At 44.4% G+C, this 26,311-nt stretch overlaps 1 protein-coding gene across 1 annotated transcript in view; it reads right to left on the bottom strand.

The window, feature by feature from the left end:
- The window catches only part of LOC109907047 (plexin-A2-like), a 414,465-nt gene that overhangs the window by 53,887 nt on the left and 334,267 nt on the right, over window positions 1-26,311 (bottom strand). The window contains 6 exon segments of the mRNA XM_031793327.1: window positions 2,600-2,666; window positions 20,000-20,268; window positions 21,041-21,183; window positions 24,732-24,966; window positions 25,749-25,892; window positions 26,144-26,311. Coding sequence (XP_031649187.1) covers window positions 2,600-2,666; window positions 20,000-20,268; window positions 21,041-21,183; window positions 24,732-24,966; window positions 25,749-25,892; window positions 26,144-26,311 — 1,026 coding nt within the window.

Genomic DNA, 26,311 nt, shown 5'->3' with positions numbered 1-26,311 from the left:
ACACACACACATAGTGTGCACAAGAAACATACACACATATTCTCCAGTCTGTGTTATCCGTTCACTATTGGAGCCTTTGTATCTTACAGTAATGCCTTTTTCATTGTGGTGTGAGCTGTACCTACAGTATAACCAATTCAATGACTGAACAACACTGTTCTACTGTTTAAAGAGATTGACATTCTATCTGTTTGTCTCTAAGGGTGTTGCCAAGACTGCTATATTAGTCATTACTTCTTCAAGCAAGATGAGTCCAAACGATTAAGCTATTCTCTGACTGCGTCTTCATTTGCCTTGGTGTCACTGAGGAGAGGCACACAGACGTCACAAGCTTCCAAAGGACTCTTGAGAAACACATTATCCAAATGAAGCCGTATCAACAGCCATTCGTTGTGCCGTTCTGTTCTGCAGACACACACAGAGAGCACTATGTGTTCTCCACTAGGTTAGGAAACCAGAGGACGGCGCACGCCCGGATTGACGGCCATTTTTAATTAACATTACGCACAAACAATTTCAATTTGTATACACCTCAGCCTAACCGGCGTAGTTGGCACTCAGCCTCACCAGCGTAATGGTGTCAGTGATACTTGTGTCGCATGGTGGGAAAACGCACGCCGGAGGAGAAGGTCTAAAGAGAGAATCCTTTCCAGAAAGTGACTCAAGTGAGCGGGAGAGGGGGAGGAGGAGGGTGGGGAGTAGATGGGCACATTGACGGCTTTTCGTCTGATAATGAAACGATAATAAGGTTGTTGATGTGGAAATGGTGGACCTTGTCAGGCACCAGGTAGTGATCATGATTTTTCTACTCTGTTGACTGGAATGTTTTACTTTGTGCCTGGAGACCACTGCCACACACCCTAGTGTTACCTAGGTAGTGATATGGAGAGAGAGGTTGTCCCTGTGTTGTTGCTGGTGATTACCACTTCTGACTTGAGGTTATTGTTTCTCTCTCATTGGTGTGAAGGGAGAGCACATGAGAAGAGGAGGAGGAGGAGGAAGAGGAAGAGGAGGAGGGAGGAGAGGTGAAAGAGGCAGTGTTGGCTCTTGGGGTGGAGTGGGCGGCAGACCTGTGTGTGTGTGGGGGGAGGACTGTCTGTCAGACTAGGGAAGGTGTGTGTGTGTGTATGTCATCCCCTGTGTGTGTGTGTTTGTGTGTCTGTCAGCACTTTGTTTGTGTGTTGTGTGTATTGTGTGTGTGTGTGTCATCCCCTGTGTGTGTGTGTTTGTGTATCTGTCAGCACTTTGTTTGTGTGTTTGTGTGTGTGTTGTGTATGTCATCCCCTGTGTGTGTGTTTGTGTGTCTGTCAGCACCTTTGTTTGTGTGTTTGTGTGTGTGTGTGTCATCCCCTGTGTGTGGTGTGTTTGTGTATCTGTCAGCACCTTTGTTTGTGTGTTGTGTGTGTGTGTGTGTGTGTATGTCATCCCCTTTGTGTGGTGTTTGTGTGTATTGTGTGTGTGTCTATCTACCCAAGTCCATGTCGACAGCGCGGGGCCTCTGTGAGTAGGGCATGTTCTTTATAGCAGGCGTCCAGTATCTTCTCCTTGACCTGGGTGATGGTGTCACAGTTCAAGCACCTTCACTGGGATCTCAGGACTGTTCTCATTGTCGGGTTCACACAGTTCAGGATCTACAGGAGAGGAGAGGACGGTAGGGGTGTGCCTGTGTGTGTGTGTGGGGGGGGATATAGTGTATGTAGAGTCAGTAGAATCTGTGTGTGTGTCCGTCTGTCTGTCTGTATATCAGGTGTGGTGTGTGTGTGTGGTGTGTGTGTGTTGTGTGTGTGTGTTGTGTGTGTGTGTGTGTGTGTGTGTGTGTGTGTGTGTGTGGTGTGTGTGTGTGTGTGTGTGTGTGTGTGATTGCCTGAGTGTATGACAGGAGTTTGTACTCTATCTCTGCTGTCTGATGAGCTTGTCCTCACTGAGGGAGTAGCGCGCCTTCCTGTGATGGGCGTCTATAGGGCCCTTCTCCATCTGCTGCTTGATGGCACAGTACAGCATGAACAGAGGTTCACCAGAACCTCCTGGAGAGAGAGGGGAGGGAGAGAGAGGGGGAGAGAGGGAGAGAGAGAAGAGAGAGAGGGGAGGAGAGAAGAGAGAGAGAGAGGAGAGAGAGAGAGAGAGAGAGAGAGGGAGAGGAGAGAGAGAGAGAGAGAGAGAGAGAGAGAGAAGAGAGAGAGAGAGAGGGAGAGAGAGAGAGAGAGGGAGAGACAGAGAGAGGGAGAGAGAGACAGACAGAGAGAGGGAGAGAGAGAGAGAGAGAGAGAGAGAGAGAGAGAGAGAGAGAGAGAGAGGGAGAGAGAGACAGACAGAGAGAGGGAGAGAGAGGGAGAGACAGCGAGAGGGAGAGAGAGACAGACAGAGAGAGGGAGAGAGAGACAGACAGAGAGAGGGAGAGAGAGGGAGTGACGGAGAGAGGGAGAGAGAGACAGACAGAGAGAGGGAGAGAGAGAGACAGACAGAGAGAGGGAGAGAGAGGGAGAGAGAGACAGACAGAGAGAAACACATATCGATTAAGGATAGAAAATATATTTCAACTGCCGCTTTATAAAACCCTGGTTTAATAAAACTGGTGAACTGGGGGTTGCATTAGACTCACTTTGAGGAATCTGTGAAGAAGGAAAGCGAACCAGTTGGTGAGCATCTTCTCTGCAACGGACTCCGTTCTGAAGAAAGAGGGAAAATTATGTGGATTTTTTTATGCTAATGTACCTTTCCCAAATAGCTCCAAAACCATTTCAAAAAACCATGGAATTATTAGAAGAAGTAAAACAGTAGAAAGAGGAGGAATGAGAAAGAGAAGAAAACAATAGAAAGAGGAGGAATGAGAAAGAGAAGAAAAACAATAGAAAGAGGAGGAATGAGAAAGAGAAGAAAATCAATAGAAAGAGGAGGAATGAGAAAGAGAAGAAAAACAATAGAAAGAGGAGGATGAGAAAGAGAAGAAAAACAATAGAAAGAGGAGGAATGAGAAAGAGAAGAAAAACAGTAGAAAGAGGAGGAATGAGAAAGAGAAGAAAAAGCAGCCAGACAGTAGTGGTTAACGAGCATAAAAAATAGATGAAAGGGTTACTCTCTCTCCCCTCCCTCCTCCAGAGGACCAACAGTCCTGAATACCAACACTGCAATGCTTCATCTTCTGAGAGCTGGGCTAACCGTGCAGGGAAAGCACAAGTACACACTCTCTTCCTCCTCAGACTCCCTCCTTTCTCCACATCACCAGCCTACGCTTCTCCTCTCCTCACAAACAGTTCATTGACTATTGCCCAACTGATAGCGTGACTATGTGATTACCTCAGCTCCCACCTGGACATGTTACTAGCATATTGTCCCCAATCAAAGTACCCTTGAGTGTGTGTATGTGTGTGTGTTTCTGAGTACTCAGAGAACCACTGTGCTTTATAATATCGTGACTGTCACCGGCTCGCTACCACCCCACACCCTTCAGCTACAGGAGCCTGTTGCCAATTTACTTGGTGCGGCGTTGTGAAAATGACCCTCTTAATGTGGCGGGAAATGACTATGATTACTTTGGGCTGCAGGCGGGGAAATGGTGGCTGGGGCTGTAACGTGTAACAGTGGTGTACAGGGATAAGGAGAGGTATTTAGGATGGGCTGGAGCTCTCTCTCTCTGTGACAGCTTATTTGATGTGGGATGTACCAGGTTATTGGAAGGTGGAGTTTTGTTCACCCCATTTCAGCTGCAGGATGAGAGGAAGAGGCACTACTGACAGCCGAAGGAATGTATGATTGTGCCCTCTTCTATAAACACCTGGGGTTGGAACCGGTTCGGGGAACAGAACCAAACATATTTTTTGGGAAGAAACAGAACCAGAACCGGGAATGAAAGTGATCTCTAGTGTTCCAAAATGAAACCATTGTTTTCAAATCTTGAGAACCAGTTAATAATTTTTGGTTCCAAAAATATCCCTAATGTCTAGTTTATAATGATGTAATTCAGTGAAGTTATGATGCTAGTAGCCTAAATGCAATCCAACTCACGTCATGATGTTCAACGTCTCAAGCCCCCTCATGTCCATGTGTCTCTTTCGCTCTCTTCCCAACCATACAATTTCAGTCGCATCTCCCACCTGTACTTATTAACCAATCAAACATGTAAACAACTAGCTTACCTGTTTTATAGCAAGCTGTTCTATCCTTATTGGTGGAGTAAATAAATAAGCTCAATGTAAAAAATTATGTTGTTTTTCAAGAGTTTCAAAAATGTAGGAAAAGGAACTATATGAAGCTGTACTTTTTTGGGTTCAAAACGGTTCAGAACTTCATTATGCTGGTTGGAACACTGGAACAGAACGAAACAAATAGGGGAACAGAACGATTGGAAAATCATTTTGATTCCAACCCCTGATACACACACCAACTCACACACACACGTACATCCACCTACTGCGTCTCTCATCTCTACTAAAGTCTTCATCCTCAAAATCAATACGAATAAACATACAAATATTGTGTTTTGGACAAAGTGCACATACCCTCCATAATTGCTCCCCTCTCTCCTCCACAGAGAAGTATCCTCCCCTCCCCCTCATTGCCCCCCCCCCCTGCGCACAGTGGATTGTGTGTTAATAGAACCTATTAAAGGTTTTAATAAGCCCAGCAAGTCCCTGTAGAAGGAAAGTCAAATAAAGGCCTTTGTGTGGAGCCATGTTGGGGCTCCTTTCAATGGTTCACTGAGACTCCTCACTATGTTTCCTACCTCCTCCCCCATCTCTCCATCCTCCCATCTCCACTTCCCTCGCTCTTTTAATTGAGTTCCATTAATGAACATCAGGATTTTCATTATCCTACAGTGCATTAAGACTGGGGCTTGATGCTGATAAATAGGTTGAGGGGGACCGATTAGTAGGCTGTGGAATGTCTTCAGAATGGAATAGTGCTAAACACAACATTCTCTTTCTATTCCAGCAGCGCTCCGCATGGACGGGAATGTCATTAGAAAAACGCTGAAGACAAAAAAAAGAGTGAAAAGACTCAAGGCGATAGAAAACTTGCTACTGTTCTGTCGTTCCATTTAAAAATGGAGTGAGAGATAGAAAACAGGAAGCTATAAGAGAGTGGGAACGAGGACGGAGTGAGAGATAGGAAACAGGAAGCTATAAGAGAGTGGGACCGAGGACGGAGTGAGAGATAGGAAACAGGAAGCTATAAGAGAGTGGGACCGAGGACGGAGTGAGAGATAGGAAACAGAAAGCTATAAGAGAGTGGGACTGAGGACGGAGTGAGAGATAGAAAACAGGAAGCTATAAGAAAGTGGGACTGAGGATGGAGTGAGAGATAGAAAACAGGAAGCTATAAGAGAGTGGGACCGAGGACGGAGTGAGAGATAGGAAACAGGAAGCTATAAGAGAGTGGGACTGAGGACGGAGTGAGAGATAGAAAACAGGAAGCTATAAGAAAGTGGGACTGAGGACAGAGTGAGAGATAGGAAACAGGAAGCTATAAGAGAGTGGGACTGAGGACAGAGTGAGAGATAGAAAACAGGAAGCTATAAGAAAGTGGGACTGAGGATGGAGTGAGAGATAGAAAACAGGAAGCTATAAGAGAGTGGGACAGAGGACGGAGTGAGAGATAGAAAACAGGAAGCTATAAGAGAGTGGGATTGAGGACGGAGTGAGAGATAGAAAACAGGAAGCTATAAGAGAGTGGGACTGAGGACGGAGTGAGAGATAGAAAACAGGAAGCTATAAGAGAGTGGGACCGAGGACGGAGTGAGAGATAGAAAACGAGAAGCTATAAAAGAGTGGGACTGAGGACGGAGTGAGAGATAGAAAACAGGAAGCTATAAGAGAGTGGGACCGAGGACGGAGTGAGAGATCAATGCAACATATCCAGGTAAGGATCATTATAGAGTACAGAAGGATTATCTCTAGAGAAAAAAGAAAGAAAGGGTTAAAGCTAGGTAAAGAGATGGAGAGAATTAGAGAGAAACAAACAGAGAAAGAGCGCGATATAAAACAAACTTACAACCAAACAATTGTCTGACTAAAAGGTTTAAAAGCAGATAAACTAATTAAAATGGGAAGGTAAGTAGTCTAAAGTCGACAGATTGTCAAAACGTAGATACCATGCCCAGAAAGCTTTTAGGAGAAAAACCATCTAATGTTTGTGCTGTAGACTCTCACGAGTAGACAGACTACACTTCAACTAAGGGAGGGGAACATCACTTCTAGACTATTAATGTGGAGAGCATACTCCCAGAATCTAAAAAGATCCTCAAAACAACATGGGAAGTATGAATATAGTTCATACATAAAGCCATGACCATGGCTTGTTGATGTACCATTGCCTGTATCTCTGGGCCGTACATGGAACCTTTTCTCTCTCTAATTTGGATTAGTCACATCAGAAGCCTGTTCTATACAGGTTACATGTTCTAATATGATGTTAATGACTGGAATTTAGAATGTAGACTGAACTGCTGTGAAAATATAATAGTATATAAAGTGTTCTGGCAGCCAGGAGAGCACAAAGCCTCCCCCATTATACTAATAATATAACCTAAGACAGGTGTGTGTGTGTGTACACTCTGTGCCATTCTGTTGACATTCCCCATAATATACAGTCATTGAAATTCTACACTTGGACACTCAAAGTCAATCTTAAATGAATCATTGTTTATTATCAGCGTGCTGGAGAGGTTCTAACCAACTCAATGCACCAAGTACACTTTGATCAGGAGCTCTATCAGGGCAGTCCCGTTAGATCTCTTATATACAGACAAGTTATGTTTCATGATTTAGCTTATTCATCATTCATAATTCATTCATCATTAACGTTGACTTCATTCATGTGACCGACCAATACTGGGTCATGTGTGACATACCTCACGAGGCTTCTCCTCTCTAAGCTGAGACATTGAAACTGAGATATCTTTCGTTCTCAAAACAAGGGTCTGGGCGTACTGCTAAATTGCAGATACTGATAGTGAGATTTCTTTCCAGGCATGTTCAATCAGTCACTTGCATGAACACAGAAATCAGTGATTAGAAAAGCACAAACATACATTTTTCCAGCACAATTCAGTGCTTTCAAAATGTATTCACACTCAATCAAATGTTTACATCAGCAGATGTCACAAAGTCCTATACAGAAATCCAGCCTAAAACCCCAAAGAGCAAGCAATGCAAATGTAGAAGCACGGTGGCTAGGAAAAACTCCCTTGACTTATTCCACATTTTGTTTTTACAGCCTGAATTTAAAATGTATTCAATCGATATGTTGTGCCACTGGCCTACACACAATAGCCCATAATGTCAAAGTGGAATAAAATAAATGTCTTTAGACATTTTTACAAATTAATACAAAGTGAAAAGCTGAAATGTCTTGAGTCAATAAGTATTCAACCAGCCTCTTAGATGTGGCAAGCCTAAATAAGTTCAGGAGTACAAATGTGCTTAACAAGTCACATAATAGGTTACATGGACTCACTGTGTGCAATAATAGTGTTTAACATGAATTTGGAATAACTACCTAATCACTGTACCCGACACATACAATTATCTGTAAGGTCTCTCAGTTGGCCAGTGAATTTCAAGGGTTTAGATCGTTAGACAAGTAACCGAAAGGTTGCAAGATCGAATCCCTGAGCTGACAAGGTAAAAATCTATCGTTCTGCCCCTGAACATGACCGTTCCTAGGCCATCATCGAAAATAAGAATTTGTTCTTAACTGACTTGCCTAGTTAAATAAAGGAAAAATAGAAATGACCAGGGTGGTTTTCCAATGCCTTGCAAAGAAAGGTACCTATTGGTTGATGGGTAAAACAATGATAAAGTAGACATTGAATATCAATACACCTAGTCACTACAAAGATACAGGCATCCTTCCTAACTCAGTTACCGGAGAGGAAGGAAACTGCTCAGATTTCACCAGTTACAGAGTTTAATGGCTGTGATAGGAGAAAGCTGAGGATGGATCAACAACATTGTAGTTACTCCACAATACTAACCTAAATGACAGATTGAAAAGAAGGAAAATATTCAAAAATATGCATCCTGTTTGCAATAAGGCACTAAAGTAAAACTGCAAAAAATGTGGCACAGAAATTATGTCCAAATTTTCTCCTGAATAGAAAGTGAAACGTTTGGGACAAATCCAAACAACATATCACTGAGTACCACTCGTCATATTTTCAAGCATGGTGGTGGCTCATGTTATTATGGGTATGCTTGTCATCGGCAAGGACTAGGGAGTTTTTAAAATAAAAAGAAATGGAATAGAGCTAAGCACAGGCAAAATCCTAGAGGAAAACCTGGTTCAGGCTGCTTTCCAACAGACACTGGGAGACAGATTCCCCTTTCAGCAGGACAATAACCTAAAACACAAGGCCTAATACACACTGGAGTTGCTGACCAAGACAACATTGAATGTTCCTGAGTGGCCTTGTTACTGTTTTGACTTAAATCGGCATGAACATATATGGCAAGACTTGAAAATGGCTTGAAGAATTTTAAAAATAATAATGTGCAAATATTGTACCATCCAGGTGTGTAAAGCTCTTAGACTTACCCAGAAAGACTCACAGCTGCAATCACTGCCAAAGGTGCTTCTACGAACTATTGACTCAAGGGCGTGAATACTTATGTAAATTCGATAATTCTGTATTTCATGCTAAAAATATGTGCAACAATTTCTAAAAACATGTTTTCACTTTGTCATTATGGGGTATTGTGTGAAGTTGGGTGAGGAAAAAAATATTGAATCCATTTTGAATTCAGGTTGTAACACACAAATGTGGATAAGTCAAGGGGCATGAATACTTTCTGAGTGTATAAAACATTAAGAAAACCTTCCTAATATTGAGTTGCACCCCCCTTTTGCCCTCAGAATAGCCTCAATTCGTCAGGGCATGGACTCTACAAGGTGTCGAAAGCGTTCCACAGGGATGTGGGACCATGTTGTCTCCAATGCTTCCCACATTTGTGTCATGTTGGCTGGATGTCCTTTGGGTGGTGGACCATTTTTGATACACATGGGAAACTGTTGAGTGTGAAAAACCCAGCAGCGTTGCAGTTCTTGAAACAAACCGGTGCACCTGGCACTTACTACCATACCCCGTTCAAAGGCACTTACATGTTTTGTCTTGCCCATTCACCCTCTTAAAAATCTTAACACATTTAACTTTAACCTGTCTCCTTCCCTTCATCAATAAGGTTTCATAACTTTCACCTGGATTCACCTGGTCGGTCGATGTCATGGAAAGAGCAGTGTTCCTAATGTTTTGTATACTCAGTGTATGTTCTATACAGGCTATATGATCTAATAGGATGTTGTAGAGGTTACTGACTGAAATATAGATTCTAGTCTGAACTGCTGGGAAATTCTAATAATATATAAACTGCAATGCCTCGGGCAGCCCTCATTATACTCATAATATAGCCCAAGACAGGAGTCAATGTCTGACTGTGTGTGTGCGTGCACGTGTGCGTGTGTCCGTGTGTGTGCGTGTGTGTGTGCGCGTGCGTGTGCGCGCGTGTGTGTGTGTGTGTGTGTGTGTGTGTGTGTGTGTGTGTGTGCGTGTGTGTGCGTGTGTGTGCGTGTGTGCGTGTGCGTGTGTACGTGTGTGTGTGCGTGTGTGTGTGCGTGTGTGTGTGTGCCATTCTGTTAACTTTTCCCATAATATACAACATGGTTTGTTTTTCCACCCAGCTCACGCTGCCCTCAGGGGTATTATGCAGTTTCCCTCAATGAGATTCTGCTCCTGCTCTTTCTTTCCCTGAGAGACATTTCTAGAAGGATTCAGTAGCCCATTCTTAAACTCAATACATGGTATTATAGGATTATAAATTGTCGTTACAGGTCAAGTATAAGGTTAGCTAACCTTTGTTTGAACAGTGTGCATATAATCATTTATACATCTACAAAGAATAGATAAAGTAGTGAAATACCATCAGTAAGTAAATGATGAACCTTTTGATGTGAAGCTGGTCTTAAAGCAGACGTGTGATGAAAGAGAGAGAGTTGTGAGAGACACAGAGAGCAGACTAAATGTTAATTACGGCGTGAGCATGCGTGCTGCATGTCTAATGCACCTTGTTAACCCAGAAACGCTTTTCATACAAGCAGTGGCGGTTCTAGCTTGTATGGCTCCCTGGGCAAACCCCCCCTTCAGCCGCCCCACCCAACACAAAAAAGCACCATTCATTTTATATACTACTACAAATTGTAGTATATAAATACAAATAAAAAGGGAATCTAATTATTACACTATTACCCTATTGCTAACAAAAAACAAATAACACAAATAAAACTAAATTGCACAAATCCTATATAACACAAATAGAATAACACACTCATAAAGAAGAGAACCTGATTATTACACTATTGCACTTCAAACAAGAAACACAAACTAAATTGCACAACTAATTGCATTAGTACTGAATAAAGTTAGAGGTGTGCTATTTGATAGATTCCCCGCACCCTCTATCTCGGGCAACTTACCCCCGCCCCCTCCCCATCTCGTACCTCTGAGTGGGAGACCTGAGGTCAACCTACCCCCGCCCCCTCCCCATCTCGTACCTCTGAGTGGGAGACCTGAGGTCAACCTACCCCCGCCCCCTCCCCATCTCGTACCTCTGAGTGGGAGACCTGAGGTCAACCTACCCCCGCCCCCTCCCCATCTCGTACCTCTGAGTGGGAGACCTGAGGTCAACCTACCCCCGCCCCTCCCCATCTCGTACCTCTGAGTGGGAGACCTTCCCAGGCAGCAGCCTGCCTAGCTCACAAACTAGAATCAGGACGCCCACTCCAACCAGGTTAATTGACCCACAGTCCAACATGGTGACATGATATCATTGACGTGACGTGTAAATGAGCGATAGAAAACCGATCACGCAAATGTCACCATTTTGATTTGCGCAGGCGCCCCATGCAGCCTCCTAGCAAGATGCTGCCCTGGGTGGCTGCCCATGTCGCCTATGCCTAAATCCGCCACTGCATACAAGATCCCAGTAGATCCCAGTAGATCCCAGTAGATCACAGTAGATCACAGTAGACATAAAGTCAAGGCTCTCCGTCCGAGTTCAACTCTCTTCTCCATCCTCCTCTCTGTCCTCCCTCCCTCTCTCCCTTCTACTCCCTCTCTCCCCCTCTCCCTATCCTCTCCCTCACCCACTCTCTGTGGTGTGATGGGGCACTAGCTAGCGTGGCAGTTCTTCTTCTCAATGGAGCTCTCTGCTTGAGACAGCCTCAATAATGAAGGTCCCAGTCAGTAATGGAGAAGCCCCATGAGATCCTACAACTGCTCTGTCAGAAAGAGAAGTCCCCTCAGTCCTCCTCATCCTCCGGGCCCCCAGCCCCTTCAGCGCTGCTCATCCCCGGGCTCCCAGCCCCTTCAGCGCTGCTCATCCCCGGGCCCCCAGCCCCTTCAGCGCTGCTCATCCCCGGGCCCCCAGCCCCTTCAGCGCTGCTCATCCCCGGGCCCCCAGCCCCTTCAGCGCTGCTCATCCTCCGGGCCCCCAGCCCCTTCAGCGTTGCTCATCCCCGGGCCCCCAGCCCCTTCAGCGCTGCTCATCCTCCGGGCCCCCAGCCCCTTCAGCGCTGCTCATCCTCCGGGCCCCCAGCCCCTTCAGCGCTGCTCATCCCCGGGCCCCCAGCCCCTTCAGTGCTGCTCATCCCCGGGCCCCCAGCCCCTTCAGCGCTGCTCATCCCCGGGCCCCCAGCCCCTTCAGTGCTGCTCATCCCCGGGCCCCCAGCCCCTTCAGAGCTGCTCATCCTCCGGGCCCCCAGCCCCTTCAGCGCAGCTCGTTCCCGGGCCCCAAGCCGCCTCAGCCCTGCTCGTTCCCGGGCCCCCAGCCCCCTTAACCCTCCTCGTCCCCATCCCCCAGCCCCCTTAACCCTCCTCGTTCCCGGGCCCCCAGCCCCCTTAACCCTCCTCGTCCCCAGCCCCCAGCCCCCTCAGCCCTAAGTATCGTGATAGTATCGTATCGTGATAGTATCGTATCGTGAAGGCCCTGGAAATTCCGAGCACTAATATGCATATGTGTACTATATGTTTATGTTTTCCAGTGTCAAGTACCTCAATACTACATACCCTGTATACCCTGCTAAACTATATGGACAGAGCCATGCAGAGAAGAAGACATTTGGCTTACATATATCTTTAAATATATTTCACATACAGGATTTCAGGACTGAAAGCCACTATAAGATCGAGACAGCTATATTTACATGTTTAAGTCCCTGTTGTAAGGGTTATTCTTTCAGAGGTCAACCATATATATCTACAGGTCCGTGTTATGTATGTTATGGACGTGCTACTGTGAGTACTACAGAAATGCATTCTGCTACAGCGGAATGGGCAGGAAAGCCCTGTGTGTGTGTGTGTGTGTGTGTGTGTGTGTGTGTGTGTGTGTGTGTGTGTGTGTGTGTGTGTGTGTGTGTGTGTGTGTGTGTGTGTGTGCGCGTGTGTGTGTGTGTGTGCGTGTGTGTGTGCGTGTGTGTGTGCGTGCGTGCGTGTGTGTGTGGATGCGTGGGCAGCAGATAGAGCCATTCATTAAGAGCGGGCCTTGTCACCCAGTGCACTCTCAACCCACCATGGTATACCTCTGTAAGATGCAATATGGATAAGACAGCACCAGAAAGCTGAAGGTCCAGGAACTCGGAGGTTAAGTGCCCTAGGTAACTTCCTGTATGTACTTTATTTAAAGGGGGAGATCAAGCTGATCCTAACTGTTATAGGCCTGTTTATATTTTGCCCTGTTTCTCAAAAGTGTTGGAAATACTTGTCAATAATCGACTGACTGGCTTTCTTGATGTCTATAGTATTCTCTCTGGTATGCAATCTGGTTTCCGCTCAGGTTATGGATGTGTCACTGCCACCTTAAAGGTCCTCAGTGATGTCACCATTGCCCTTGATTCTAAGCAATATTGTGCTGCTATTTTTATTGACTTGGCCAAAGCTTTTGATACGGTAGACCATTCCATTCTTGTGTCCCTGAGGGGTCTTTGGTCTGGTTTGCTAACTACCTCTCTCAAAGAGTGCAGTGTATAAAGTCAGAAAATCTGCTGTCGCAGCCACTGCCTGTCACCAAGGGAGTACTCCAAGGCTCGATCCTAGGCCCCATGCTCTTCTAAATTTACATCAACAACATAGCTCAGGCAGTAGGAAGCTCTCTCATCCATTTAAATCCAGATGATACAGTCTTACACTCAGCTGGCCCCTCCCTGAATGTTGTGTTAAATGCTCTCCAACAAAGCTTTCTTAGTGTCCAACAAGCTATTTCTACCATTAACCTTGTTCTGAACACCTTCAAAACAAAGGTCATGTGGTTTGCTAAGAAGAATGCTCCTCTTCCCACAGGTGTGATTACTACCTATGAGGGTTGAGGGCTTGAGGTAGTCACCTCATACAACTACTTGGGAGTATGGCTAGACAGTACACTGTCCTTCTCTCAGCACATATCAAAGCTGAAGGCTAAAGTTAAATCTAGACTTAGTTTCCTCTATAGTAAATGCTCCTCTTTCACCTAAGCTTCCAAACTAACCCTGATTCAGATGGCCTTCCTACCCATGCTAGATTACAGAGACATCATTTATAGATCAGCAGGTATGGGTGCTCTCGAGCAGCTAGATGTTCTTTACCATTCGGCCATCAGATTTGCCACCAATGCTCCTTATAGGACACATCACTGCACATCACTGCACTCTATACTCCTCTGTAAACTGGTCATCTCTGTATACCTGTTGCAAAACTTGTTGATGCTTATTTATAAAACCTTCTTAGGCCTCAGTCCCCCCTATCTGAGATATCTACTGCAGCCCTCATCTTCCATATACAACACCCGTTCTGCCAGTCACATTCTGTTAAAGGTCCCCAAAGCACATACATCCCTGGGTCGCTCCTCTTTTCAGTGCACTGCAGCTAGCGACTGGAACGAACTGCAACGGAACACTCAAACTGGGCAGTTTTATCTCAATCTATTAATTCAAAGACTCAATCATGGACTCTCTTACTGACAGTTGTGGCTGTTTGTGTGATGTATTGTTATCTACTTCTTGCCCGTTGTGCTGTTGTCTGTGCCCAATAATGTTTGTCCCATGTTGTGTTTCTACCATGTTGTTGTTATGTTGTGTTGCTACCATGTTGTGTTGCTACCATGTTGTGTTCCTACCATGTTGTATTGCTACCATGTTGTGTTTCTACCATGTTGTGTTGCTACCATGTTGTGTTCCTACCATGTTGTATTGCTACCATGTTGTGTTTCTACCATGTTGTGTTGCTACCATGTTGTGTTGCTACCATGTTGTGCTGCTACCATGTTGTTGTTATGTTGTGCTGCTACCATGTTGTGCTGCTACCATGTTGTGTTTCTATCATGTTGTGTTCCTACCATGTTGTGTTTCTACCATGTTGTGTTTCTACCATGTTGTGCTTCTACCATGTTGTTCTGCTACCATGTTGTGTTTCTACCATGTTGTTCTGCTACCATGTTGTGGTTCTACCATGTTGTGTTTCTACCATGTTGTGTTGCTACCATGTTGTTGTTATGTTGTGTTGCTACCATGTTGTGTTTCTACCATGTTGTGTTTCTACCATGTTGTGTTTTGCTACCATGTTGTGTTTCTACCATGTTGTGTTGCTACCATGCTGTTGTTATGTTGTGTTGCTACCATGTTGTTGTTATGTTGTGTTTCTACCATGTTGTGTTTCTACCATGTTGTGTTTCTACCATGTTGTATTCCTACCATGTTGTGTTTCTACCATGTTGTGCTGCTACCATGTTGTGTTTCTACCATGTTGTGCTGCTACCATGTTGTGTTTCTACCATGTTGTGCTGCTACCATGTTGTGCTGCTACCATGTTGTGCTGCTACCATGTTGTTGTTATGTTGTGCTGCTACCATGTTGTGTTTCTATCATGTTGTGTTCCTACCATGTTGTGTTTCTACCATGTTGTGTTTCTACCATGTTGTGTTTCTACCATGTGCTGTTTCTACCATGTTGTGCTGCTACCATGTTGTGTTTCTACCATGTTGTCCTGCTACCATGTTGTGTTTCTACCATGTTGTGCTGCTACCATGTTGTGTTTCTACCATGTTGTCCTGCTACCATGTTGTGCTTCTACCATGTTGTGCTGCTACCATGTTGTGTTTCTACCATGTTGTGCTGCTACCATGTTGTTGTTATGTTGTGTTGCTACCATGTTGTGCTGCTACCATGTTGTGCTGCTACCATGTTGTGCTGCTACCATGTTGTTGTTATGTTGTGCTGGTACCATGTTGTTCTGCTACCATGTTGTGTTGCTACCATGTTGTTGTTATGTTGTGCTGCTACCATGTTGTGTTTCTACCATGTTGTGCTGCTACCATGTTGTGGTTCTACCATGTTGTGCTGCTACCATGTTGTGTTTCTACCATGTTGTGTTGCTACCATGTTGTTGTTATGTTGTGTTGCTACCATGTTGTGTTTCTACCATGTTGTGCTTCTACCATGTTGTGTTTTGCTACCATGTTGTGTTTCTACCATGTTGTGTTGCTACCATGCTGTTGTTATGTTGTGTTGCTACCATGTTGTTGTTATGTTGTGTTTCTACCATGTTGTGTTTCTACCATGTTGTGTTCCTACCATGTTGTGTTTCTACCATGTTGTGCTGCTACCATGTTGTGTTTCTACCATGTTGTGTTGCTACCATGTTGTGTTTCTACCATGTTGTGCTGCTACCATGTTGTGCTGCTACCATGTTGTGCTGCTACCATGTTGTTGTTATGTTGTGCTGCTACCATGTTGTGCTGCTACCATGTTGTGTTTCTATCATGTTGTGTTCCTACCATGTTGTGTTTCTACCATGTTGTGTTTCTACCATGTTGTGTTTCTACCATGTGCTGTTTCTACCATGTTGTGCTGCTACCATGTTGTGTTTCTACCATGTTGTCCTGCTACCATGTTGTGTTTCTACCATGTTGTGCTGCTACCATGTTGTGTTTCTACCATGTTGTCCTGCTACCATGTTGTGCTTCTACCATGTTGTGTTTCTATCATGTTGTGTTCCTACCATGTTGTGTTCCTACCATGTTGTGTTTCTACCATGTTGTGCTGCTACCATGTTGTGTTTCTACCATGTTGTGTTGCTACCATGTTGTGTTTCTACCATGTTGTGCTGCTACCATGTTGTGTTTCTACCATGTTGTGCTGCTACCATGTTGTTGTTATGTTGTGTTGCTACCATGTTGTGCTGCTACCATGTTGTGCTGCTACCATGTTGTGCTGCTACCATGTTGTTGTTATGTTGTGCTGCTACCATATTGTTCTGCTACCATGTTGTGTTGCTACCATGTTGTTGTTATGTTGTGGTGCTACTATGTTGTTATCTTAGGTCTCTCTTTATGTAGTGTTGTGTTTTGTCGTGATATATGTTTTGTCCTATATTCATATGTTATTGTTTTAAATTCCCCGTCCCCGCAGGTAGGCCGTCATTGTAAATAGGAATGTGTTCTGAACTGCCTAGTTAAATAAAGGTTACATAAATAACCCATGTGTGGTGGCGTTCTCTGACCGTGTTAACCAGGTCCGGGGCCGTGGCGGTCAGTAATAACTACATGGTCACACACTACTACAGAACTACTGCTCCTCCTGCTGCCTCAGATACTGGGCCTCCATATAGCATAAGTCCCAAATGGCACCCTATTCCCTACAAAGTGCACAACATTTGACCAGACCCCTATGGGCCCTGGTCAAAAGCCACACACTATATAGGAAATAGGGTGACATTTAGGACACACATATAGAGATAAAACATTTTATCTACACTTCGCTAGGGCTCTGGCCAAACGTAGTGCACTATGTAGGAAATAGGGTACCATTTGGGGTGCACCCTATATGTGTAGGCTGAATGGGATGGATGACTGGACTGTCACAGTGGGAGAGATAGTAGCTGCTAAAGTCTCTACGTGGGCCATAGGGAAGTGTATGACTGAAATGTAAAGTAGCGTAGAGGCTCCTGATGGGTTTCAGGGAAGGGAAGTGTAGATGTATCTCTACAGGTGTGTCCTAAATTGCACCCTATGTATATCAGGAAACGGGTGATCTTTGGCACACAGTCACAGACTACATCAGTAGAGGAAGCGATGGAAGGCAGAGATGGACTAATTCATTAATAATAGGTAGAGATGGTTCAGGCCTAAACATAATAACAGGTTCAGCCATCCTGTTATCAACTGCTAATTGATGAGCTGCCATCAGAGCAGAAGAGAGCTGTCCTATTGCTCAACCATCCCCATTAATGACAACAACACATTACTGTGGGTTACACATATGTTCAATTTCAGTCACTATGAGGATATTCTTTTGCTTATGACTCAGCTCGCTCCTCTCTGTGTCAGCCAACAGGACCTTTGCCACAATGAGCCACAAGAAAAACGTCAAGAGAAAAGAAACAGTGTTTCAAATTGGTAATCCTTTAAATTCTTTTGAAGAAATGGAAGGTAATGTTAAAAAAAACTAAAGGAATATTCAGGCCTGAAGGCCAGACCAGCAGGACTTAAACCATTGTGTTCCTAATGACGGGAGATAAAGGAAACCACGGGGCAGCTAGGAGTGTGTCGGGCTGGCGGCTGGCATTTGCCTCTCCTCTCCTCTTCTCTCCTCTCTCTGTCTGTCGTCTCTCTCTTCTCTTCTCTTCTCTTCTCTTCTCTCTCTGTTTACTTCTCTCCTCTCTCTGTTTGTCGTCTCTTCTCTTCTCTTCTCTTCTCTTCTCTTCTCTTCTCTTCTCTTCTCTCTCTGTTTACTTCTCTCTTCTCCTTCTCTCTCTCTCTCTCTCTCTCTCTCTCTGTCTCTTCTCTTCTCTCTCTGTCTCTTCTCTTCTCTCTCTGTTTACTTCTCTCTTCTCTCTCTCTGTCTCTTCTCTTCTCTCTCTGTCTCTTCTCTTCTCTCATCTCTCTATCTTCTCTTCTCTCTCTATATTCACTTCTCATCTCTCTGTCTCTTCTCTTCTCTCTCTGTCTCTTTTCTTCTCTTCTCTCCATCTCTCTATCTTCTCTCTCTTCACTTCTCAATCTCTCCATCTCTTCTCTTTCGTCTCTCTCGGTCTCTTCTCTTCTCTCTCTCTCTTCTCTCTCTCTCTTCTCTTCTCTCTCTGTCTCTTCTTCTCCTCTCTGTCTGTTTTCTTCTCTTCTCTCTCTTCTCTCTCTCTTCTCTTCTCTCTCTCTGTCTCTTCTCTTCTCTCATCTCTCTATCTTCTCTTCTCTCTCTCTATTCACTTCTCATCTCTCTGTCTTCTCTTCTCTCTCTGTCTGTTTTCTTCTCTCTCTCTCTTCTCTTCTCTCTCTGTCTCTTCTCTCTCTCTTTCTTTCTCTCTCTGTCTCTTCTCTTCTCTCATCTCTCTATCTTCTCTTCTCTCTCTCTATTCACTTCTCATCTCTCTGTCTCTTCTCTTCTCTCTCTGTCTGTTTCTTCTCTCTCTCTCTTCTCTTCTCTTCTCTCTCTGTCTCTTCTCTTCTCTCTCTGTCTGTTTTCTTCTCTCTCTCTTTCTCTTCTCTCTCTGTCTCTTCTCTTCTCTCTCTTCATCTCTCTATCTTCTCTTCTCTCTCTCTCTATTCACTTCTCATCTCTCTGTCTCTTCTCTTCTCTCTCTGTCTCTTCTCTTCTCTCTCTCTTTCTCTCTCTGTCTCTTCTCTTCTCTCTCTGTCTGTTCACTTCTCTCATCTCTCTGTCCCTTCTATTCTCTCCTCTCTCTGTTTGTTATCTCTCTCTTCTCTCCTCTCCTCTCTATTTTGTCTCTCTCTTCTCTCCTCTGCTTGTTGCCTATCTCTTCTCTCCTCTCTGGAGATGGGGTTAAGGCGGACTGTGACAGTTCTGCTGGTCCCCTGCTGACCCATCCATACGCCTATAAAACGATACAGATGGCAGCCTTTACTCTAGTAAAAGAGTAAGAGGACTCTATATTTAAAGATATAGTACATGGCCCTGAGTCCTGTCGAAAACAATCTAGATAGGAGACAGGAGACAGAAAGAGAAAAGTAAAGTAGAAGCTACTGCTGAATGTTTGATGAGGAGCCAGAGCTCAGTGGATAAGTGAGACTGACAGTGGTACTGTCGTGTACTCTCAGACTGATTGAGATTGGGGTGGGGGGGGAGAGAGAGAGAGAGACAGACCACTGTAACTGACTCAGTGAGCATAGCCTTGCTGTTGAGAGAAGACAGGCTATGTGCACACTGCCCAAAAAACGAGGTGGAAACTGAGCTGCACATCCTAACCTCCTGCCCAATGTATGACCATATTAGAGACATATATTTCCCTCAGATTAAACAGACCCACAAAGAATTAAAAAAACAAACCCAATTTTGATAAACTCCCATATCTACTGGGTGAAATACCACAGTGTGCATCACAGCAGCAACATTTGTGACCTGTTGCCACAAGAAAAGGTCAACCAGTGAAGAACAAACACCGTTGTAAATACAACCCATATTTAAGTTTATTTATTTTCCCCTTTGTACTTTAACTATTTGCAAATAATATGAAATTTGTAATGTCTTTGTTCTTTTGGAACATTTACTGTAATATTTACTGTTCATTTTCATTGTTTATTTCACTTTAGTTTATTATCTACTGAGAGAAAGAGAGAGAGAGAGAGCGAGAGAGAGAGGGAAGACTACAACTCTATCGTGGCTGATAATTCAAAGGTTACTAAACAAGTACTTGTTGCTAGAAATTCATATCTTGCCATTGTAAATGAAGTACATATTACATATGACATATTACGACTTTTGATGAATGGAATCAATACAAGTGGTAGAATGCACCTCTCTGATCCACACTCCATCTATCTATTAACAACATCCTCCCACTGTTTTCCACCTCCACTATCTCTACTTCCCCTTCCATTCTGCCCACAGCAGATGTGCTCATACTGCATGTGTGTGCATAGATGTGTGTGTCTGTGCATACATGCATAATGCATCTGTGTGTGTGAAAGTGTAAACGTTTATGTATGTGTGTGTACATGTACAAATGTGTATGAAACTGTATGTCTCTTACCTGCGCAGCAGCAACTTGGGGTGGTTCTTGCTCTCCAGGTTCTTGTCGATGAGGTCAGAGAGCAGGTGTTTGAGCACGTCGGTGGCGTACTCCAGTTTGCCCTGCAGCGCAGTCATGATAAGAGACGCCACGTTGCCGCGGTCACGCATGGAGAAGGAGCGTTGGAGCTCCAGAGTTCTGATGAAGGTTAGCAGAAACACCTTGTTGTTGATGAGCTGAGCGAAAAGTTTCAGAGCCTTCTCTGTGCTCAGCTGGCCGTTACCTGACACCTAGGACATACAGGACAGGATACAAAGGGTTAACATGCCACATGAAAACACATGGTTTCTGTGTTAAGAGTTCTACTTTAAACAACTTCATACACACCCAGATTGTTCCATACGAGACAGAACTGCACTACTGCTTTTCTTACACTCAGTTGATCATAAAGGGGCTTTGTGAGGCGCTAGCATACAGTACTTTCTGCTGTTCCTATTGGGCCTTTATTCCTCCCTGAACAACTCCTCACTATCACACCATATCACCCTCATACAGTCAACAGGCTGACCCTAATAAGCCTGCATACGTTGTCCTGTTACCCATGTACCCTCAACTCATCCAGCAACTCACACCCACCCTGTACTCCCCTATAAAGAATAGCAGAGTATTAAAGGGACTCTGTGGAGTGTGTTTCAGTCAGTCTGTCCCAAGTAGAGGAGGTCCCAGGGCTGCCAGCGAACAGGACATTACCCACTTCATTACTCCTGATGAAGGACGCGCTGGTGGGTGAAATAGACGCACGTCGGGATACTGTACTGGGACCTGCGTGTGTGTGTGTGTGTGTGTGAGAGAGAGGCCAGAGAGGCAGAACGACATACGAGTGTCAGTCTCCCCCTGGCACTGTGGTGCTTATGGAGGGCATGCTGCAGGGGTGGTGTGGAAGCTCTCTCTCACTCTCCTTTTCCTCACTCTGTCTCTCCTTTCCTCATTTCTCTTTCCCTCTCCCATTCCCCCTCCATACTTTTCTTTGTCTACTTTTTCTCTCCATCTCTCTCTCCCTACCTCCAGTTCTCTGAGAACAGGGTGGTCCTCGATGCCAGGGAAAAGGACTCTCATGGCGTAGGTCCGGTAGTCCAGGTGGGGGATACCAGCTCTGTCCAGATCACTGGTCAGCTCGTTGATGTCCGTCTGCAGCTCAGCAAAAGCTGGAGGAGGTTGGTAGAGAGAGGAGAAATGAACCGCACTGTTAGTATGGATCAACTGATTTCAGACCTGCTGGTTTAATTGAAACCATAGATCTCCATGTATTAGTATGTACGCCCACTAGCTATGGTGACCCTCACACACACACACACACACACACACACACACACACACACACACACACACACCACACACACACACACACACACACACACACACACACACACACACACACACACACCCCTCTGGTGGCCAGTAAATTGGCTGTACTGTACAGTATCTGAGCTCCGGTGTGTTCCCTGCTGTTAGGGGCTGCAGGTGAGAGCTGGTTAATTGGTCCCTTCCTGACTGAATCCTGCTAGGCCTTGCTCTGCCCTGCGGGTGTCCCTTAGCCTCTCTACAGCCAATCACAGTCATATCTCCCCCATGCCTACAGCCTGCTCCCCAGCACCCCTGCTAGCACAGCCTACATACACCCCTGGAGGGGAACCCAGGTACCTAGCTGCCCCACGAAATCTACCCTCGGTGCACTACACTCTTCCTGAACACAGATGCTGTTTAAAACATGACCCTTCGGTGTGTCTCCTCGCCTGTGTGTGTGTCTGCTTAGAGTATCTGTCTGTCTGTCTGTATGTGTCCAGGGCTTTAGCTCTATAAGCCCCATGTAGCTGTGTGCTGCTCAGCTCTGTTCACACCCCCCAGCTGGGCCCTACAACAGACATAGAGCAGACCTCACTATGAACCTCTCTACTCTGCCACAGCCCTGACACAACCCAGAGAAACAAGACAATGACATTTAGAGGATATACCCTTCTAGTATACTATGTCTTCTATATATCCTATCTTTGTCATTCTGTATGTTAGAGTTATTCTATGTGCTGTATTTCTGTATGTTAGAGTTATTCTATGTGCTGTAATTCTGTATGTTAGAGTTATTCTATGTGCTGTATTTCTGTATGTTAGAGTTATTCTATGTGCTGTAATTCTGTATGTTAGAGTTTTTTAATTTATTTTTATTTATTTTACCTTTATTTAACCAGGTAGGCAAGTTGAGAACAAGTTCTCATTTACAATTGCGACCTGGCCAAGATAAAGCAAAGCAGTTCGACAGATAAAACGACACAGAGTTACACATGGAGTAAAAACAAACATACAGTCAATAATGCAGTATAAACAAGTCTATATACAATGTGAGCAAATGAGGTGAGAAGGGAGATAAAGGCAAAAAAGGCCATGATGGCAAAGTAAATACAATATAGCAAGTAAAATACTGGAATGGTAGTTTTGCAATGGAAGAATGTGCAAAGTAGAAATAAAAAATAATGGGGTGCAAAGGAGCAAAATAAATAAATTAATTAAAATTAAATACAGTTGGGAAAGAGGTAGTTGTTTGGGCTAAATTATAGGTGGGCTATGTACAGGTGCAGTAATCTGTGAGCTGCTCTGACAGTTGGTGCTTAAAGCTAGTGAGGGAGATAAGTGTTTCCAGTTTCAGAGAGTTTTGTAGTTCGTTCCAGTCATTGGCAGCAGAGAACTGGAAGGAGAGGCGGCCAAAGAAAGAATTGGTTTTGGGGGTGACTAGAGAGATATACCTGCTGGAGCGTGTGCTACAGGTGGGAGATGCTATGGTGACCAGCGAGCTGAGATAAGGGGGGACTTTACCTAGCAGGGTCTTGTAGATGACATGGAGTTATTCTATGTGCTGTAATTCTGTATGTTAGAGTTATTCTATATGCTGTTGTTATTCTATGTGCTGTAATTCTGTATTTTGGAGTTATTCTATATGTTGTAATTCTGTATGTTATAGTTATTCTATGTCCTGTATTTCTGTATGTTAGAGTTATTCTATATGCTATTGTTATTCTATGTGCTGTAATTCTGTATGTTAGAGTTATTCTATATGCTGTAATTCTGTATGTTGGAGTTATTCTATGTGCTGTAATTCTGTATGTTAGAGTTATTCTATATGCTGTTGTTATTCTATGTCCTGTAATTCTGTATGTTAGAGTTATTCTATATGCTGTAATTCTGTATGTTAGAGTTATTCTATATGCTGTAATTCTGTATGTTAGAGTTATTCTATATTCTGTAATTCTGTATGTTAGAGTTATTCTATGTGCTGTAATTCTGTATGTTAGAGTTATTCTATATGCTGTAATTCTGTATGTTAGAGTTATTCTATGTGCTGTAATTCTGTATGTTAGAGTTATTCTATATGCTGTAATTCTGTATGTTAGAGTTATTCTATGTGCTGTGATTCTGAGTGGTAAAGCTGTCTTCAGGCTAGCTGGAGGGAATACATACAGTAACTTGCCTGTTCTTCCTCTGGGCCCAAGGTTCAGAGGTCAGCTGGTGCAGTGAACAGAAGCGTGCCCTGTCTGTACTATGGCCCACCAGGGGTGTGTGTGTGTGTGTGTGTGTGTGTGCGTGTAGGGCAGCAGAGCTCAGCACTAACACAGATTTATTAGGCTTTAACGAGGCCTGCCTAACAATCTCAAATGAGGCCATGCCTTTACAACAAACTCTGAAACAGACACTGCCACACACACACACAGACTGAAACACACATAGTTCATAGGAGAACATTGTTTTTAATCAGTGTGTGTAAGTCAGTGTGTGTGAGCCAGTGTGTGTAAGTCAGTGTGTGTAAGTCAGTGTGTGTAAGTCAGTGTGTGTGAGCCAGTGTGTGTAAGTCAGTGTGTGTAAGTCAGTGTGTGTGAGCCAGTGTGTGTGTGAGCCAGTGTGTGTGACCCAGTGTATGTGGGCCAGTGTGTGTGTGTGTGTGTTTGTGTAAGCCAGTGTGTGTTAGCGATAGACAAGCACCATTTAGTGTGCCACGATCAGCATCAAAAACAGGGTAAACGAAACAGCAGAGACTGTGTGTCTGTCAGACAAATCCTGACTCACTAACCCAGATTCACAATAACTTGTATTACATTATACAACACATACCACCAGTTATTTACTTATTACACAGAAGCATCAATGTGTGTCTTTCATGTGATTATAACATGCCTTAGTGGAGCCCAGCTAGCTAGCTCAGTCTTAAACCCTACAAGGAAACTGGAATCAAAGTGTCTCAAAATAGCTATGTAGAGCAGAAGAGGACCAAACATAATTGCTTAACTCTTCACAGACATTTTGAGAGACTGATTTCAGTTTCTGTACCTGTGATGACATGACTTTGTTGCTGATGGAGGATAAGGATATAGGCTAGTGTACATGATTAGCGACTCTGGCCTGAACTGACCTTCCGTAACCCTATGCCTGGGTTACCCCCCCCCCCCCTGCCAGGTTTTGGTTTTTGCCTAGCACTACACAGTCTAGACCAGGGTTAGTTTGTGAGAGTTGCAACTAATAGTATGTGGTTTATTTGCTGAATGTCTATGGATGTTTCCCTAGATGCATTTCAATGTTACTGATAGCCAACTAATAGTATGTGGTTTATTTGCTGAATGTCTATGGATGTTTCCCTAGATGCATTTCAATGTTACTGATAGCCAACTAATAGTCTGTGGTTCATTTGTTATCTAAATAAAGTGTTACTCACCTTCCTTGCACTCCAGGGCGACCCGGGACTCCAGGTTGTCCATCTGCATCTGCAGGCGCTTCAGGGTGAGGTCATTCTCCCGCGACTTGCGTTTGTATGCGATGAGGACGAGGATGACGATGATAAGGAGAAGGCCTCCGCCGGCGGCGATGGAGACGATGGCGGGAAGGGTGAGCAGGCTGTCTGACAGGATGTGGACCGCCCCTGGAGATACGTGGAGACCGCCCACCTGGACCTGATATATACACACACAGTATATTAAACATACACAGTATATTAAAACACACACACACACAGTATATTAAACACACACACAGTATATTAAACACACACACAGTATATTAAACACACACACACAGTATATTAAACACACACACAGTATATTAAACACACACACACAGTATATTAAACATGCACACACACAGTATATTAAACATACACACACAGTATATTAAACATACACACACATAGTATATTAAACATACACACATGCAAACACACACACACAGTATATTAAACACACACATGCAAACACACACACACACACACACACATAACAAACACACAGGCACACACACACACAGTTCGATTCAGTTAAATAAACCCATACAGCACACAGACACAGTGTGCATAGACACACCCACCCAGACACCCAGACACCCCGACATGGAGGACAGTGAAGAGTGAAGTTCTGGGGGCTTGAACTCAATAAGTGAGAAGACTGGTAGAAATAATTGCAGTGGATTCTTGCAGAACCTTTTGACAGCCAGAGCCCAGTTACACTGCCGTGTCTTTGACCTGTTTCTCTCAGCTGAATGAACAACCACAAGTGCAAAAATAATGGAGTTTACAGGTCAAACGTTCTGGAAAATAAATCACAGACACTCTGACACACAGAGACAGAAAAGAGAGACAGGAGGAGATGGTGTGCGTCTGTGTGTGTGTGTTTGTCAGTGTCTGTTTCAGTGTGTGTTTCTGTGTTGTTTTGTGTGTACTTGGACAGACTGATTGAGGTACCATGACTTTGTACTGGCCCGTGAGGTTGGGGGGCTCACACAGCAGCTGGGTCTCAGATACAGTGACTGAGCAGGGGGTCTCCCCAATCAGTACAGTGTAGTTGAGCTTCACCCCCCCTGAGGCCGGGGGCACCAGGTTTTTGCCCTGTGGGGGGAGAGGAGGGGGATAAGGAGGGAGAAACATAGCAAAGCTCAACTAAGGTAATATGAAGCCCCTCAAAAATAATCATTGGTTGTTATGGTGCAGTAATGATGACACACACCTAAATCCTCTCTTGGTTTCTACAAGCTAGGTCTAGTCCGGGTCTAGTCCGGGTTGCTATCTAAGTGCTGTCCTTTACAGAGCTTTATCCATCCATTTGATTGATTGATTACAATCTCAGTAAGCTCCCATACCTTGAGAATGATGGGCGAGCCAGGCTTCTGCTCCAGGACCCCATTGGTGCTGAGAGGTTCAAAGTATGGGTTGGGGTAGTAGAGGAAGTTGGTGTTGTTATAGACTAGCAGAGTCTGGACGTTGTTGAAGATAAAGCCAAACTCATCAGCATGTTTGACAGTGTCCAG

The sequence above is a fragment of the Oncorhynchus kisutch genome, linkage group LG17, assembly GCF_002021735.2.
Source record: "Oncorhynchus kisutch isolate 150728-3 linkage group LG17, Okis_V2, whole genome shotgun sequence".
Taxonomy (NCBI): Eukaryota; Metazoa; Chordata; class Actinopteri; order Salmoniformes; family Salmonidae; genus Oncorhynchus; species Oncorhynchus kisutch.
This window is presented reverse-complemented; position numbering and strand designations above follow the sequence as displayed.